Genomic DNA, 19,226 nt, shown 5'->3' on the forward strand with positions numbered 1-19,226 from the left:
ATCTAGTGGCCGTTGATGGCATTGCACTTTAAGGTACTTCCACATTGGTTTCAGTCTTAAGCTGTGGTATTTGCCACTTGACGTATACCTGGTTAACCCATCCTGTCCTGTTTGTCTCAGATTTCTCGATCCATCCTCCCTTTCCTTTCCCCTCATCCATTTACATTCCCATCATCCATTTACCTTCCTACCTGATCCGTACTCCATCCCTCCCTCTGCCCATCCCTACCCACATCCCTTCAAGCTCTCTTCCCTCCTCCTCTCCTCCCTCCTCTCATCCCCTCTGATTCAATCCTGTGCATACCGCTCCCATGTCTTATTCTAGGTGCTGTCTGGGGCCTGTCTGTAATCAGCTCAGATGAAACTACGCCTCAGACGAATCCCTTTGCCCAGCCTTCATTACATCCATCCCAGACCATCCAATCCTATGATGTTCTCCTTCCACCTTCAGCCCCCTCCCCACATCCATTCATCCATCCTCAACATCCAATACTTCCTCGTTCCCATTAAGCCTTTAATCACATATTGTTGTGGCATGGTCTGTACTTGTGAAGAGTTACTAATTTGCATGTAGCTTATTCAGCTATTTTAATTTATGCTGAAAAAGCTCTCAGTGCCAGGACCAACCAATTTACTGCCGACCCAGTTGGCAAGATTTTTGAATCAGAAATATACAGAGATAGCCAATCTCCTCACCAATGATTTCACAATTCATTTTTTTGTGTGTGTGTGTGTGTGCGTGTGTGTGTGTGTGTGTGTGTGTGTGTGTGTGTTTGTGTGTGTGTGTGTGTGATTGTAACCTCACTCATATTTGCCAGTTATCTGTCCTGCCACTGCCTTGTATTTCTGAGAATGGAGGGACGTAGATGAGTGAGTCAAGATAGAATCTATTTACAGAGAAATGGGGCTCAAGTGAGAATCAGCCACTCTCATCTCTCACAAAGCTTTGACGGTAACTTGAGAACTGAAGGCTTCCCATAACTGCTGCTGCCTGTATCACACTGATGGGCCTTAAAAGGAGGTTTAAGACAAGACGTGTCATCCATAAGAGCAGCAAAACTGGGCCATTCTGAAGAATGGTGTCTAGACCCCAAGTGTAGATCATCTATTTTACAACAAGAGATGACTCTTACAGCTGAAAGAGGCACTGTTCTGTGCTTAAAGTTTTAGTGATGCTTTGCATTACAGAAATGATTTGGGCTTGAGCTTACATGTATCACTCAAGAATTTAGAGGCTCTGAGGATCCTCCACATCACTATGCAACACAACCTGACTCAGATTGTGAGGATGTTAACTGATGGATGGCTTAAATTAAAGTAATTACACTAACTCAAAACACTTTTGCATTCTTTCATTTGTGAATTTCTGCTCGTAGCTGTTTTTTGTTGAATAAAACATCCAAAGTCCTATTCAGAGGTGTGCAGTAGTGGGGTGGTTTTATTGTGTATGCTGGTATACCGTGAGTTTACAGAGACTGAGTGGGTCTGAGACAGTAAGCCAACCAAGAACAATGGCAGGGTAGCACATTCATACAGTGGGACAAGAGGCATTGATCAAACAGTATGCTAATACAGCTGCAGCCAATGGATGAGAAGTTTTGCATTTTTGATGACAAAGGGAATGATGGAGTCAAGGAATGATGAATCATAGGAGCGGTAGGAGGGAGTTGCCAGACGAACTTAATAAACACTAGGTAGACAATTGATCAGTATTAGCAGGATATATCAGAGAATGGTATGTTAATTTTTAAGTCTGCATAGTTAAAATGTGTTTTCTTCATCAGTTTTACATTTTGTGTAGTAATATCAGGAGGAATAGGGACCATATTTCATAGTTTTTAAAGCAAACAAATGAGATCAAAAATGTGTTACTGTTAATGACTCTTATTTTCAAGACAGTGACCATGATATGATTGGGATAACAACACTGGTGTTTCCCTCTCAAAAAACACTAATAGTTTCCTCAATACCGCTTCTGTAATATTCCTTGTGTCTGTTTAATTTGTGATTTACATCTCAGTGAATATCACTTTAAAATTATGCATCCTACATATATATAAAACATAGAAATTAATGAAGGTTTGTTTTATGTATTTTTTATTATTTTATTTACTATTTATTTTTTCTGTCTCTGTCTACAGTGCCTGGTCCGCCCTATTTGTCAGTGGCCCAGGACTCAGAGACATCTGCTGTGGTTCGCTGGGACCCACCAGATCTGATCAATGGCATGGACCTGCAAGGTTACAGGCTCCAGTTTGGTCGAAAAGATGTCTCTCCTTTGGCCACACTGGAATTTGCTCCCCAAGAACGACAGTACTCTGTGGGCAACATTCACCGGGGTGCCACCTACCTCTTTAAAATCTCAGCCAAGAGCAGGGGGGGCTTTGGGGATGAGGCTGGTGTGGAACTCAATGTGCCCGAAAATACGCCAGGGGGATATCCTCAAATTAACGAGGGCTCCAACGTGACATGCTGCTCAGTGCAGCTGTCATGGTCTCCACCGGTGCTGGCGGAGAGGAACGGGGTAATCACAGAGTACACTTTGGCCTATAAAGAAGCTGGTACCGGAGGAGCACCACGGGAGCTCCGTTTGCCCCCCAGCCTTTCCAGCTATGTGCTCAACAGCCTCAAACCGAACTCCGCATACGATGTGAAAATACGTGCACACACCAGTGTAGGTCCAGGGCCCTACAGCCCGCCTATCCAGTATCGGACGGTGGCCTTTGATCCAACAGGTAGGGCTTGCCTGTTTCTCTCCCAACCCAGTTGGCAGGGGGTTGGAAATTGGCTAAAAACAATCTGCAACATCACAAAAATGCCCCACCCCTCCTACTACCACCTCCACTTCTCCTCAAGAAAGAGAAAAGATTGATATTAAAAATGTTTGCCGTGGGATACTCACTTCACTAACCCAAACAAGGTAAAACGAGGTAAAAGTCAGTAAGTTATAGTCAGTCATTTTGAGAAAGAGGAGAGCAGCCTAGAATTTCAAGGTAAGTGCTGTTTGGTCAGACACTCATCCAGTCAGTCATCCTTGCAGCCCTTTGCACACTCACGCAGCTAATGCCTTCTCACCTCCCCAGTTTTCAAACAAGGTAGGACTTCAGTCAAACCCAGTCACTCCAAGAGTATGTATGGACTATTCTAAGTTGACAGAAAGCGAATTTTGGTTCTTTAAATTTTTTTTGTTTTTGGGTTTGTTTTGAGATATTCCTCCCTTCCTAACCCCTTTCCTCTCCTAATTCCCCCTTCCCCTGTCCCTTAACGGGACAGCTTGTGGCATGGCATCCCCCAGATGCACTGCTGAGGACTGTTGGCATGCTGTGTTTTGGGTCTGTCTCTATGCCCGCCTGGCAGCATGTTGGCAGTGCCAACCCAAACTCAATAGAAGTGTAGGAGCAGGTAGCATTGTGGGTCAGTTGTTAATCCTCAAGTGGTCATGGGTTCAAAGATAGTGGTGAGATGGGTTGGCACTACCAACAATGGCTAGCCGGTGGGCGCACCCTTGTGCTCCATGGGTTTGTCGTCCATGAGTCTTTCGTGCTGTGTGTCTTAACCAATGGAGTTGCCCTTCTCACAGCCAATCACAGCTCACCGTTACACTCACTCTCCAACCCAGAGGAACGTTGCAGGGGAACAACAGCCTTTTTTTTTTTTTTTAAACCAAAGGTTCTGTCTCTCTTTCCTTGGTATCTGTACATGTTCACTAAAGATATACTCTCTTGCTTTTTTTTTCCTTTTTTTTTTCTTGCATCTGTCCACTCAACAGATGTTCCAAAGAATTTCACTGTCAAATGGGCCACCAAGACCACAGTGGTCCTTGCATGGAAGTTTTCTGAAAGCAGATCCCCATACAAATGCACGGTGAGTTTAAGTTAGGGTTAATTAATTTCAGCTGTCATTTCATCTGAGTTACATTTTAACTTTTGTTTCACTGTAGATTGTAATTTTATACCATTCAGACAATCCCATTTCGATATTTAAAACTCATTTTCATCTGTTTTGATAAAATAGATTTTACACCAGTGCATTTTTTACTGCATTTGTAATTTGCATATTTCAGTGCATTGATTCAACTCCTGATCATTCTAACGTACCTATTCTCCCATGAATACCATTAAAATGAATATCCAAATTCCAACCTACATCCAACTACTCACATATCTATCCATGTCTATTCAACCACCAATCTATTGACCTGCCAAAATTTTTATATGTCCAATTATCAAGTCAACTTGAACTCAACTGAACTCAACTGAACCATCTATTGAACTCTATTAGATTGAGTACAGCCGTCAGAAGATGGACGTGGATGCCAGGCAGATGAGGGTGCTCGTTACTGGGCTAAGGCCCAATACCACCTACGAGTTCAGGGTGACCTGCCAAGAAAGCATGGACGGTGGGCCGAGACACCGTGTGGTGGCCAGGACAGCGCCACTCATGATGGTCAAGAAACCTAAGCTGGACATCTACGCTGAGCCTGACAACATGCTCACCATGTCCTTCCCACCAGTCGATGGCAAAGATGTCAAGTGAGCATAGCATGTTGAAAGATTGGTTCTGAAAGCTCTGTCTAAATTTTTTTTGAGGGTTGGGGTATTTAGGTTTAAGTCTCAAGATGCTTGAGATCTGCTGCAATATGGATTGAGATCTCAAGATGTATGAAATGTGTTGAAAGGGGAGTTTAGGTCTTAGGATTTCTGAGACATACTTATCATTGCTAGACCACTTGCAAGTATTGATTTATCACCTCAATTTCCTGTGAATGTTTTCATCTAAACAGCCATACAGGTATCAACAAAGAGTCGCTATTATTTTTGTGTAATTTCCTTTGGTGCTGTGTTTCCAGGAACTTCTATGTGGTTGTGGTGCCACTTAAGAGGACCGCAGGAACTGTCAAAAACCTGAAAAACCCAGATGAGATGGACATGGAAGAGGTAGGATAGTTTAAAAGCAAATACAAACCCACCAAAAATGATTGGGATGACTGGGTGTACTGGCTCAAACAGAGTGAAGCATTATTTAATGAGAAGAGGCAACTTCAAAACTTCAGTAACACATTCTGTTTTGAAGAGACTTTTTTTTTCCTACAGACAAACTGTTTTTAGGGAGGGATTCTAGCCACTCATGTTTAGTTTACTAATGGTTGCATCTGCTAGGCAATTGTATTATACACACCATCTACCAGACATGGACACAGACAACACACAGACATAAGTACATCTCAGCTATGCTAATTCCCCCCCCCCCCAGGCATGCAGAAGAGAGAATTACACAGTCTTCTCCCACTTTTCCCATAGCTCGGGGTCACCTTGAGCACCAGATCAACAGCAACCATCCCTATTGGATTTGGGATTACACACATTCCGTCTGCTTAGTGCCTGCCTCAGTTTGAAGTGAATGAGAGGGGTTGTATTTTTTTTTTTGTGGGGGGGGGGGGGTGGAGCCTGGTGACATGGAACATTGCCAGATAATTAGCAGCTTTTTTAATCTAAGGGTGCAGTTACACCTACAGTTCGTTTTATTTGATGTCAGTCAGTTCAGTGAAAGGAGTCTAGTCCTTGTACACAACAGTCATTTAGACCCACAAATAAGCTGTGCGTTGGAAAAATTTGACATAATCCAAGTTACATTTTTTTTTATCAGTGGGGATGTTTCTCTTTGTTTCTGTCTGTATCTCATTCGATCTCTCTCATCATCTCTGAAAGTATCTGCATCTTTTGGCCTCTTTTAATCTAGTGTTTCATAACACGTGCAAAGTATAAACAAAGCTTTTACAGCAGAAAACATTAGATCTGTCAATGAATTTGGGATACAAAAAGTAATACCTTTTACATCAATCAGCTGTTGCGGGAGGTGACCCTAAAGCGACGCTCACGCCGTCAGCTGGCTCAGCTGGACCAGAGGAAGCCCTACATCACAGCCTGTTTCAGACAGCTTCCCTCCAGCTTCACAGTGGGCTCTGACCACCGCCACAGTAGCTGTGAGAACAAGGTTCTTGAACCTGGCCAGGAGTATGTCTTCTTCCTGCTGGCTGAACTCAATGCCACCACTGGGGTGAGTTACTAGTTCAGACCCATTCAATACAGTTCAGTTTATTTCCTTTCAGTCAATTTCTTTTGAGTGGATTTAATCATTCAATTTTGTACATTTAATCATGGTTCACGTCAGTTGATTTCTTTTCAGTTAATTTCTTTTAATTGCAGTGGATTTAATAATTCAGTTTTATACATTTAATCATGGTTCACGTCAGTTGATTTCCTTTCACTTAATTTCCTTTAATTGCAGTGGATTTAATAATTCAGTGTTGTACATTTAATCATGGTTCACGTCACTTGTGTTCATCTGAATCGAACACATTTCAATTCTGTTCAACATGGTTCTGTTCAACCACTTTCACTCTGGATAATTCATTTTTTACATTGGTCTGGTTTAGTTTAGTATAGGTACTTTCAGTTCCCTTCAATTTGCTGAACTTCATTCATGTCTTGCAGACAGTTTTCATGATGAATATGAATGCAGCACACAGAAGAACTGACACACTGCTCTACACATAGACCCAGTTAGCTACACATAAAACTTAAGTAGAACATATGCTTTACTTAAAAGCCATGCTGTAACCTGGATTGTGTTTCATATGCTGTGTTAACTTTTGACTGATTTTTCTGTTCAGAAAATGTTTGCAACCAGCCCTTATACTGACACAGTGATGACTCCAGAGCTGGTGGTGGACCCCTTGCCAGTAGAGACTGGTGGCGATGGACTCATATGGGTGGTGGGCCCAGTCCTGGCTGTGGTCTTCATCATCTGCATCGTCATAGCCATACTTCTGTACAAAAAGTGAGTTGGCTTGGAAATTGTAGTTTTTGTGGTGAATGCTGTTGGATCTAATTGTAACTTTACATTATAAAAATAACATTGTTCAACCTCAAATGATAGAAAGTAACACTTTGGGTTAAGGTTAGTATACAAGATATGATATTTTGTATGAGGGGCCAAAAATGCTAAATAATCTAAATCCAATCTTTTCATACTTATTACCATCATCTTATCATTATGATATACAGGGAATTGAATCCTTACACTTTACATTGTTAGCCCTTTACTGTACTCAGTAGTCTACACAAGCAATACAACTGGTGATCCATGTTTTTAGTGAATTAGGGTAAATGTGCCTGAAATTTCAGGGGGTTTTCTTTCTTATCCAGCAAGACACAACAAAGACTTTCTTGTCATTTGATGTTGAACCGGTTATTTGCAGTGTTACTGGGGAATTGGGCTACTGGGAAATAATTGCATGTTAGGGAGCATGTGTGAAAGAGGTGCTTATTTTATATTCATAGCAGCATGATATTCAAAAACCCAACAACGTTGTTGCATGTAAATATGAAAGAGCATTTCTTATCTAAAAAAAGATGGTTGTGGGAAGTGAGGGAGTTGGAGAAAGGAGAGAAGAGGAGATTCTTTGAGATGGTGCTCAATAATTGAACTAAGAATGGTATATCTGCCAATCGAGATATGTCACAGATATGTTTTTAAATAGTTATGTCCCAAATACCTTTTAAATACTCCATCAAGTTATTATTCTAAGGTTAACCAAGTTACTTCTAGTTGTTAAATATTTGTTTAAAATTTATGCAGTTTTCTAGCAGTAATCAAAGTCTGCTTTATACTTAATGAACCTTACAGAAAGTAGCCTTCTTTGTGTTACAAGTCTAATGAATTTACTATTACTCAGCATCTTGGGGCTTCAGAATCTATACAGTCAATATCCCCCCTTGTTTCACTTCAATGACTGCTAGTCCCTACTGAACTGTGGTGTAAGAGGTCGCCCTACATACCAGGGCAGATCCCTGAATTATCTTAAGGGGGCCAGGGCGGGTGTGAGCAACACAAGTACAGCTTGCTTCTGTCAGATGATCTCTGACTGTCTGACCTTGCCTTACCTCCGTCTTGGTGGTTAGGGAGAGTAACATCTCTCCTTGGATCTCTCTCTTTTTTTCTCTCTTCTCTTTCTGTCCACCTCACTCTCCCATCTCCCCCTCCATCTCTCCCTGGTGAATAGTGTTTCCCGGGTCTGCCCTTGGCCCTGACATTACCCTTCCCCATCTGTATCTGCACCCTCGTGTACACACATAAGCACACACACATACATAGACACACAGACTCAATCTCACGAATGTATGCGCTTACTTACACATTTCATCGAATAGTCACTCATAGACACACACAGTTACTTGTGCACATACACACACATTCACACATCTCCTGCAAATGCTGATGAGCTTTATCTCGTGTTTTGCGAGCCCAGCAGCGACCCCTGTGAATTTTAAACTGCTCTCTATTGATTTATCTCTCTTCTTGCCTCCCCTTCTCCCTTTCTCCTTGTGTGTTGTGTTTTCACCATCTTTATATATTTATTTGACTCCTATTGCTTTCTCTGGAAACAGCAAACCTGACAGGTAAGGCTTGGCCGTACTCTATTGCATTTGACAGGGGAAGACAAAAAATAGCCTGCCTCAGCAAAAAAGATGCCTTTAATTAGTGAGAGTGAAGGAGAATTTTGCGTGCTTGATACGCATTCTTAGCTTCCCAGTTCTTGATGTGGTTTCACTCTGACCCACCGAGCTACCAGTCAGCTGGAGCTGTGAAGTTGTTTAGGAAACGTCATTAGTGAGAGTGGGGACTGTTTTTCTGGTTCCAGTGCTGACTAAAAGTTATTCTATTGTTTTTGTTGTATGTCTCCCCCTTCTTTCTACTCTTTGTTTGTCTTACTCTCCAGCCGCAAAAGAAAAGAGTCAGAGCCACGCACAAAGTGTCTGCTGAACAATGCAGACATTACACCTCACCACCCTACAGACCCGGTGGAGATGAGACGCATCAACTTCCAAACTCCAGGTACACCAACAAAACACAACATGTACACTGAGGAACAAACTCATGTGAAGCTGAACAACATATATAGTATAGTTTTAACAGCACATGTGAATATATGAGGTTAATATTGGTCTTACAGGAAAAAAAAAAGATTTCCATTGTCATCAAATATAAGATAATTGTGAAGAAGGAAGTTTACTCTTCTAGCTTTAGGTAAAATGAAAAAAGAAATACTGCCTCAATTTGCCTTAAAGGAAAATTCTGGCATTTTAGCTTATTGTTGTAGTTTTTGCAAATATAAATATAGGTTAATTTGACCGTGTGCTCACCACTATTATTGTAGATTATGAAGACAGTGCACACTGTTTCACACCAGTGTTTAAGTACAAGCTTTAGATGTATTCGGCTTCAACAACAAAAAAAAAATTTATTTGTGTTTCACATGGGGCAAGCATGTGACTTCTGATTCAGTTTGGCTCACCAGTTTTCTTGCCTTGAATGTTTTTTACATTCTAAAACTGTTTGTGGTGTCTAGTTCATGCCTACAGTATCTCTGTTGGTTGTAGAGTTGTAGAGAAAAAAAAAATTAAGAAACTGCTTATCTACAGTACATAAGACATTCATTAACATGGCTGTAAGGGTGACCACTGTGTCAAGCTTTAACAGACCAAATGCTATTCTAGAAGCTTTTCATCTTGCAAAAAATTTTGAAAAGAGCCAATATCGGTATTTGCTGTCAAAAGCTCATACTGGAAAGTCCCTATATTATATGTCTGCGGGTAAATAAAGTTAAACCTTTCTTCTTGACACCAAATTATTAATTTACTCTGAAAACATGTCATTCATGCATAACAAAAGATAAATATGTAGTTAGTTACTTGTTTTAGGAATTTACAGATTGTAATATCAGCACAAGCAAGAGATTACAAATTAATCTTCACAAATTATGCAGTTCAAAGCTAAATCTATGCTTCAGTATACATGATGTCCATTAAGTGCTTCCATATCATTCTCTACATGTATGTCACTGTGTACCTTCATTACTACCTGCCAGCCATACTTATGTGTTTACCATGTCCTCATGTAACAATTCACCATTTAATCATAACAAATACTTTAGTTACATGAGACATTTGAAAATTATGTTTATTGTTTGGCTTGACTTTTCATGTTGGAAACAAATCCTGTTGTGTTCTCTGAGGTTTTTTACCTGCTTTCTCTTTCGTCTCACTTTCTTTCTGGTGTTCATCCGAGCTAAAGCCTGGTGTTAACAACAGAGCACATTCGATACTACACTCATTCTCGAAGGCTTCTCCCCCTAAAGCTTGTCTGACATCTTCCTCTTGACGCCTTTTCAGACCCATTATCTATCGGTCTGTCTTTTGTTTATTCAGCTTCCTGAGATTTAGGCTACAATTGCATCTACAGTTTGTTATGTTTGGTCTAAACTATATCGGAACCAAGTTTGACTTTTTTGTGTTTTTTTGTATTCGGTACAGTTCAGTTTCCACCGCCCAATTACAACCACCATTTGTAAACATAAGTCACATGAATCTGCAAATAGCATGTCTGTTGGCCAGTTTTTGAAATCTGCCAGATTAGAGATTTAGGTGAAGGAGGGTTCAAACAAATCAGATTACAGTCCCATTTGTTACCTCTAGCTAAACCTCATGGAATATGTTTTACACTGTCTGGTGTATAGTTGAATTACAGCATTTTCCTCCTTATACCTTGTAGAAGTGGAATTGTGTTTAGAGTTTTCCTGTAAATGGTTGAGATTCCATTATTTCTTCCAGCTGCTTAATTGACAGAAGACAAAGAGCTTCATTTTGAGAAACTTGCAATCTAGTTCTAATGGCATTGTTCTCACTTGCCCAAACAAAAGGCAGAAAATAAGTAAATTCTCCTAGTGTTCCCTTGTTTCTTTTTCTTTTGCCTCCTGCCTTTCTGTCTCCTAGCCCAGTTGTCTGTCAGCCATCCATCTGTCATCCATGGCCAGTCTGTGCTCCATCAAAAGGCTTGGATTTCAAAATGGAGCGTTTCTCTTCAGCTTCCTTGGAAGCCCAGGCATGCTGCTTTGAGTTTGTATCTTGGGGAAAAAAAAAAGACTTCTTTACATCAGAGAAGAGAGATACATAAATTAAAGGAAAATGCACTAACCCACATAATTCCACAGAAATGGGGAAGTTCAATTCACTGTCCTCATCTTTATCTTGCTTGGTATTCAAAGCCCCTATCAGTGGTTCTGTAATGACAAGGTTATAATGGCAGTTCTCTTTATTTGTCTCTCTGACTTCCAGCGTTTTCCACCGTGCCCTCAACTGTCCTCCTCACTTCCTTAAATAATAGAAGCTCTTGTTACAATCTCTTGCTCCCTTTAACATAACATTCACCAACACATGCGGAGACTTCTCTTTATATATGACAAGCATTCTCATTCGACAGCCCTGCCGTTGTTCCACGGAATTGGGCAATGTCGTTATCTCCGTACCCAGGGAATTTAATTTGAATGGACATTTTAGCCCAATTAAGTGGACCGGTGAGCATTTGTGAACATCCCCATCAGCTAATAGCGACCATTGTTCAAATGAGCATAGTCCCAGTGCACTTATCCAAGGCCTCTTCAATCCAACAGAGCATATGCCACATCGGCAATGTGTGCTCAGGGACCCCTAGTGCTAGAGAGCAAAAAAAAATATGTTTTTGATTAGCCCTCCTATAAGCTAAGTTTGGTTAATGCATTTGAGAGAGAGTGTGCGTACATTGCGTGTGCGTGCATTTGTGCTTTAAAGCCTTTAGGTCATGTGACAGCCTCACAGTGACATCTCATAAGTCCTTGGGGTGCAGAGTGGCTCATTTTGTCATTATCTTCATATGTGCCTGGGGTTTAATTGGCAAATGGGGCCAAAGTAATGAAGCAGCACGACTCAGTGGGTATCTACTGTCTGTCTCCAATCAAGCCCCCCCCCCCTTATCTATGAGTACTCACTCTTTTCTCTGTCATTTTTTTCACAAGATCTCTTCCCTTTTCTCTCTCTCTCTCTCTCTCTCTCTCTCTCTCTCTCTCTCTCTCTCTCTCTCTCTCTCTCTCTCTCTCGTTGTTTTTTACTCTTCCCAGCCTTGCAGTTAAAACGCTGCTAAACTATAGTAAACAGCTGGTGATCATCAAGAATTACAGCCTGCAATATTTTTTTTTATTTTATTTTTTTTCCATTTTTTTTACCTTAAAACTGTATCTTCACTTCATCAGTTCAACATTCCCTTCTGTGCTATGTAATATGAAATCATTTTGTTACTGTTCAGGCAAAAATAGAAAAAAAAACTCCCCTCCTAGAAATAAAAGGGCAGGTGAACAGAGTTTCACTGGGTTTACTCTGTAACCTATCTCTGATATATTTTATATTTCAGCCGTCTTCATCTCTGTTTCTCTTTATCTCCTCCCTTCAATACAGCATGGCATATTATATCACGCCCCCATAACTCTGTCAGAAAAGTGACTTATACATTTAAGCTTGTAGACAGCATCACATTCTTGCAAATCCACGAACATCAGCCAATCGCTCGCATGCATCAGCAACCTACTTGTTTCTCCAGATTACAGCAACGACTTCAACAACCGTGCCCTCCTCCTCACAAACAGTTCTATCGAAAACACACATACACACACAGCGTGCACTCGCACATAAACATAATCAGACGTGCCTGTACCTCCCTCCTGCTGTGATGAATGACATTTGGAGACAGTGGATCAGAGTGCCCCCTGCTTGGTTTAATTAGTCATTGTCACAAATCAATTAGGGAGAGGGGGATGTTCGATGTCTTCATCTGTCTGCACTTATTTGGCGCCTTTGGCCACGCATCCTCTCATCAAGATGTCATTGAAAGGTAAACCCACCATAACTCAGTTAAGCCATTTTTTTTTCAAATTGCAGGATTTGATTTTAGCACTGTTTCAGGCGAGCACACTGTACATCCTTTTTTCCATCTGGAAAAAAAAAATAAATTTATAACATATTTTGGCTTCCAACTGGGAATGATGACCTACCTGCATTTTTTCTATCTCACAGCATGTTTTTTTTTTGTTTTTGGGCCCCAGGCTTTCTGGGAAGAGAGCAGAAAATTTTTCATAGAAATTTAATTTTGTCCTCAAATCATATTTCCTTTCCTTCCATTTCTCACTTCTCATACATTCTCTGGAACAACTGTCTGTTGGATCCATGTTCCCATCATTGGGTGATCCTTTCTATCTTAGTCACCCTGTTTCTCTAATTTAGTTTCAGCCCTGGCGAAAATTAATTTCCTTTCCCTTGATGGGTAGGTTAACAGCCATCCCATCAAACTGCATCTCTTAGCCACATGTCCAATTTTGCTGTGCGTTGTTAAAGATGGCTCCTTTCTGCTTGAACAGTTAAGGAGACTTGAGTCTACCTAGACATAGTATTGCTGGTTACAGCCTCAGAGGACTTCTCCTCTGGAGCAGATAAGATGTTGAACCATCACCACACTCCTCTGAGCTCTGACTCCCATCAGCTCTAGCTCCACAGCTGTCAGCCAAAAATGCGGATACTTTTCCACACCTTTCACTCCCAATGTCTCAGCACCAAGCCACGGACAAAGGAACCTTTCAGAATTAGTTTTCACCAGGAAACATAAGCTGGTTTTTCCCGTCTCTGTCTCTTTCTTATTCCTCTCAATAGGCCCTTCCAACTGGCATTTATGAAAGCTCAGAGATAGCGAATCAATTTTTTTTTTTTTATCCCTGATCTCTATGACTGTTGATATGGGGCTTTGCAGTAGGGTTTCTCAGCAGGGGAAGCAGGGGCTGACACCCATGGCTAACCAGACTGCTCCTGAGGAGGACTGTGGCACTGATTGGGATTTGGTAGCGGAAGGTCTGATCTGAAAATGTTTGCCCTACTTTTTCATGTCTGTGTTGCAGTCTGGCCTCAAATCTGTCATTCAGGCCACCCTGAGAAGGTTTGAGTTGAGTTTACTGACGGTAAACTGTTGGTAAAAAGAATGTACTATTTCCTTTGTGTTTTATTTCTTGGCCTTTTATCATTTTGCTCATTTTTATGTTTTCTTTTTTAAAAGCCTTTTCTGTTGCATTACAGCCTTTTTGAAACCATTTTCCTTATGTTTGCTGTTCTTTCAGATTCTGGTCTAAGCAGTCCTCAGAGTGAAGCAGATTTTGACTATGAAAGTTAGTCTCTATGCTTTTAGCATTTGCGTACCAGCTTTCTTTTTGTTTTGTTTTTTTTCAAGCACCGCTTGCCTCCATTTACAAATACATAATTTGCATTTGTTTGTTTTTTCACATGATGCAGCAAAATTTAAGCACTAATTAATTTTATGTTGGTTTCTATTGGCATACTGGGCTGTTTCTTTGTTTTGTTTTGTTTTTTTTTTTACTTTAATTGGATGTCAGTCACAATATTCACTTGGGCTGTTGGCTGTGCATTAATCCACCATGCATAAATAACCTGTGCGATCACTTCTGCAGATGCAGAGATGGTTGAGCGTTTTTTTTTTTTTTTTTTTTAGTTTTTTTTTTTTACAGGGGTACAATCTCTGTTATCCCTCTTTCTCTTCCTCCCCTTCCTCACCTCCTTGTTGTTGTTCTCCCTTCTTCTTCCTCCTCCTCCTTCACCACCACTGCTCCATTTCCATTCTGAACTAACGGGGTCTTTTCTGTGCTCGGAGATAACGAGCAGAATTAATTAAAGCGGTGGCAAACAATGGCTCGACATTTGATCACCCTCTCTCCCTGCTCACTGAAGGATCATCTGAGAGAAAAAGCAGAGTTTCTGGGTTTCCTCTAACCCCCCTTTTTCCCCCCTTTATTTTCTTTGCTTACCCAAAGACAGACTTCTTCCCTTTTATCTAGAAATACGCAATATCATAAATAGGCTTTTGGAGAGAGATTGGTTTGGCTTATCAAAAAAAAATCATTATACTTCTCAGGCGCATCGACTGCAGATCGAGAGATTGGAAATGTGTAATTAGACGCTAGTTTGTTTTTCTGTGTTCATTGATCACGCAGTTGATTGCGACGGAAAAAAACGGAAGAGTCTGCACGTGAATAGAAAAAAGCTGTTGGCGAGGGGGTTTTGTTGAGGACGAGAGCATGGGAGTGGGGGTAGAGAATAACAGCTATTTGTCCTTGAGTGACTTTGCTCAAGTCCGGGTCATAGCAAAGCTTAGTTTAGAAAGTAAATCTTTTCTTGGGTAAACATTGCACTGCGCCGTGCAGTGTATAAATGACAATATGAAAAAGAAAACAAATCGGCTGCGATTGACTCATTTGTCTTTAGAACAAAACAAATGGCTTAGAAGGGAAAACTACACTGAGAGAGAGAGAAGATACACAAACAGATGTGTTTAGCTGTGAGGTTCATCAGAGTAAATATGACAACTTATAGCAATCGGTTATGTTGACAAAAGGCAAAGATGGATGAAGATGAAATAATGGATTTAAGCCTCTTACAGTCGTGAGTATTCAAATTGCTCTCACAAAACTTTCACAGAACATTCCACCAAAGTTTGAAGTAATGAACAAAAACTAGAATGTATAACCTTCAGCCTATTTAACTGGCAGTGCATCATGGTTCATTTGGATGTATATGTAAACACTGTGGCTTGATATATCTATCTAACCATAGCAGGCACTTACACATGCAGACAGTAATGTGGGCAGTAAACAAAAACTGAAAGGAATTGATGGAGTTTGAGTACATCTGTAACTCATGCACACTCACAAATACACATACACGGATACAACCATGCACACACACACACACACATACACATACAAACATTCTTTGATCTCGCCTCAAACAACCCGCTCTTGTTCTCTCAAGGAGAAGTGTGAGCCCCTCATTTGCATACACATTTACTTATTTCCCTCATAGCTTCTGATACCTTTTCCCTTTGAATTTGAAACAAGTAGACTGACAACCAAATTTAATTTGAAATTTTGCTCTCTTTCTTGATGTTCATCTCAATGAATTCCCACAAGTGATTAATAACTGTCTCATTCAAGTATGAATAAATAAACACACCAAATATCTTAATATTATTTGAGGTCTCCCCTTACCTTGCAAGGTTCTGTTTGAGATCACATTAAGACATTGAATGGAGTAACGATAGGCTTTAAAATTTAGAGGAGCACTATTAATTCAGTAAACAGCATTTAAATGATCCATTAAGAAGGGCATGGGTGTTTGTTGGACAACTCTCGTCAACTAGTCTGTTAATGCAGTGTGTCCATTCATTTTCCGGAGGATGTCACGGCATCCAGTGTCATCTCCATTTGTCTCATATATGTATTGTAATCTTTGTTAATCTTCATGTAATTGACGCTGCTGCATTGTTCTCTCAGTGTAAAATAAATTGCCATTACTAATGAAGACTGTCAGCACAGAGAGTTGGGCCCCCCCCCCCCCCCTTTTAAGTGCAACAAAAGCAGCCAAAACATTGGTGACCCCCCTTGACATTGGAGGGATATTAAGCATTGTCAGAGAGAGAAAATTAAGGATGGTTAATGTGATTATGTCGATTCGCATGCTCAATTAAGCCTGGAAAACTTTTTTTTGAAGAGATGTCAACATTTTTTCGACTTTTGACCTCGACACTCGACAGAAAAAAAGGTCCCTTACTAAAAATATGAAAGCGTTAAGTACTGCCAGGCCTCATGCAGGGACAGAGCCACAATCTATGGCTGCTCCATATTCCATTACATGGCCTCAGCTTTATGCTCCTAAATGGATTAGTGACTGGAGTGCACAGCAGTGCTGATAATATTGTTGCAGCAGCAACACAATATTCAGTGGATATTGGAGCAAACAAAAAAAAAAAATCTTAGAATTTTCCCACCCAACTGAAAAGCTAGTTCTTTCTGGGAATTCCTTTGGATAAATGGCAGAAGGATTTGGGAGAAGTGTGCATCGGATATGCAACTGAGTAGCATGTTTTTTTGTGATTTTGGAAGATAAGGGGTGTTCATCTTAGAGCCAATGTTCCTTTGTTTGAGGGAACAAGCAGATGGAGGAAAGGGTAGGAACAGCAGCTTGCTTGCTTTGCATTGGCTGACTGGAATGGAGCAGCTCACTGTGTCACTCAGCATCACTCACACTTGTCAACTCCTAAACCTCCGTATCCCCCTCCCACCTCCCCTCCCATGAGCCCCCAGGTCAGTGCTCCCCTCTAGAATAAGCTCCTTTTTTATAAAGGCGACAGTCAAAATTGGTCACCGTGCTAACAACGCAGCACAACAAGAGCATTACAGATTAGAAAGATATGTTAGGTCTGATCCAGAAGAATGTGTCTTAGCTTCTCTCTCATGTTTCTTTTTTAATGAGGATGGTGCTGAAAGCAATGAAGTATAAATGTTGAAAATAATGATACATAGTATTCATGTATAGGTAATGAGAAATAATGCAGTCTGTTTGAATTTGTAAGATCTGCTTGAAGTAAAACCATCCTTATTTCCATTGCAGAGTTGTTTGATCACCAACTAGTAATCCAGGATTGAAATGTTACTTTTGATAAGCTTCAATGAGGAGTGCATGGTATTTTTGTCAACATAAGCATTTCACTGATTTAAGGAGTGAAAAGGACTGTAGTGTTTCTTGTCCGTGATTTCGCTGTCAAAACCTTTTTCATCTTGTGTGATTTGTAACTCATTTCCCAAGCTATTAAAAATTATTGATGCCTCTGAATGTTTGAGACATAGTTGGTCTGGGTTTTCCTCTGGCAACACTCAGCAACTTTAATAGGTCGTCTCTTTGTCTGCATCATGACCATTGTCTACCAGCCATTTTGGCAAATAATCAATCAGCCCTGCTCGACAAACTTAGCTATTTTTGAGCTCTGGCCTGGTCCAATCATATTCCTGTAACATCACTAGTCAATACATTTTTGCTGTGTGTCACATTCACCACATTCTGCACAAGCTTCCTCACCACTAAAACCCAGCGTCCATTGTTATGTAAGCAAGAACTTCTCACCCATAAATGGTGTGTTGTGTGATTTGTGAGTTTTGAACTGGTGTTCTGATTGCTTTACTAATGAACTTTATTTCCTATCTTCTGGAATTTTTCTCTCCATTTTTTGGCAAGCAGGTATGATGAATCACCCTCCCATCCCTATCTCAGAGCTGGCTGAACACACAGAGCTCCTCAAGGCCAACGACAATCTCAAGCTCTCCCAGGAATATGAGGTGAGTGGGCCAAAAGTTAAAGGGTCATAGTTCCAACAGAGTATTAATATCTGTCTGATCGTGGTCTCATCAGAAAGAAACATAAAAGTCCCTTCTTTCCCCAAAGGAAATGGCTGTTTGTTTTCTTTTAAGTCTTTTTTTTTCGTTGACAGTGCTGTAGCTGATGGTACAATTGTGAAATACCCAGATGAATATCCTCTCAGATATATCAGATGAGCAAGACCATTGTCATTTTCAATTGTGAAATTCCCTTCAGTTGTGGTAACTCCTAAATCCCCAAATGCGATTTATTCAAAATCATAATGTAACGTATCCAGTCCTACCACAGGAACTATGGGCAAGAAAAAGTGGTTTAATATTTATGCCCCAAAATAAAATATATGTTTGTTTTTTTGCATTCAAAATGCCTCTACTTTCTTAGAAGATGGCAGTACATTGAACTGTGTTAAGCTGAGAAAACAGAAACACTTTTTTTAAACACTTCCTTTACCTTCATTAAAGACCAGCAATTACAGATTAAAGGTTATGGCTGTCTTTTATTTTTAGGAAATTTAATTAATTGTCATTTTTTTCCCTTAATATTGATTAATAAATGTGTTTTGAATTTTTTAAACACACAGCAGTAAACTTACAGAAGAGTACAGATTTTCTTTCTTCCTAAATGGAGATATGGTCTTGTCTGTTGCGCAGAACTCGCACTGTGTGTGAGTGTGTGTGAGTGTGTGTTTGTGTGTGGAGGGGGTAACTGAGCTGTCTGAGCTCTGAGACCGCGGCGGTTATAAATGACACCAGAGTTGATTAGAAATCAGGAGCGCTGAATCAGCTCTCGTTTGCATACAAGCAATATCCCCTCCTCGCCATCCCTAAATCACTGTGCCTGTCGCCTTGCTGCATGCCAGGCTAAGGTAGGAAGCGGGTATACCAGCATAGATTGCCGTCATCATGCCTGCCGGTGGATGTTGGTGGATAATGACTTCTCATAGCGATCCAGTATTTCTTTGGTATCTATTATTCATAAATCCACATCCGGGCTGTGTACCAAAGGGACAAGCTTGTTCCATTCAGGGAGGAAGAGAGACGAGAGACGCGATACTAAAGTTGACGGTTTGCTACGACTACAACTTCTAAT

General features: G+C 40.6%; 1 protein-coding gene across 9 annotated transcripts in view; it reads left to right on the plus strand.

Annotated features, from left to right (window-relative positions):
* The window catches only part of ptprsa (protein tyrosine phosphatase receptor type Sa), a 256,970-nt gene that overhangs the window by 208,526 nt on the left and 29,218 nt on the right, over positions 1 to 19,226 (plus strand). For 7 of the 9 annotated variants that reach the window (XM_044362157.1, XM_044362156.1, XM_044362160.1 and 4 more), the window contains 9 exons: positions 2,142 to 2,735; positions 3,770 to 3,864; positions 4,282 to 4,532; positions 4,850 to 4,937; positions 5,845 to 6,057; positions 6,674 to 6,840; positions 8,783 to 8,898; positions 14,033 to 14,080; positions 18,000 to 18,097. In XM_044362157.1, coding sequence (XP_044218092.1) covers positions 2,142 to 2,735; positions 3,770 to 3,864; positions 4,282 to 4,532; positions 4,850 to 4,937; positions 5,845 to 6,057; positions 6,674 to 6,840; positions 8,783 to 8,898; positions 14,033 to 14,080; positions 18,000 to 18,097 — 1,670 coding nt within the window. The remainder of the gene's footprint in view (positions 1 to 2,141; positions 2,736 to 3,769; positions 3,865 to 4,281; positions 4,533 to 4,849; positions 4,938 to 5,844; positions 6,058 to 6,673; positions 6,841 to 8,782; positions 8,899 to 14,032; positions 14,081 to 17,999; positions 18,098 to 19,226) is intronic. The other 2 variants (XM_044362162.1, XM_044362165.1) reach the window with 1 other exon arrangement.

This window comes from Thunnus albacares, chromosome 9 (genome assembly GCF_914725855.1).
Source record: "Thunnus albacares chromosome 9, fThuAlb1.1, whole genome shotgun sequence".
Classification (NCBI taxonomy): Eukaryota; Metazoa; Chordata; class Actinopteri; order Scombriformes; family Scombridae; genus Thunnus; species Thunnus albacares.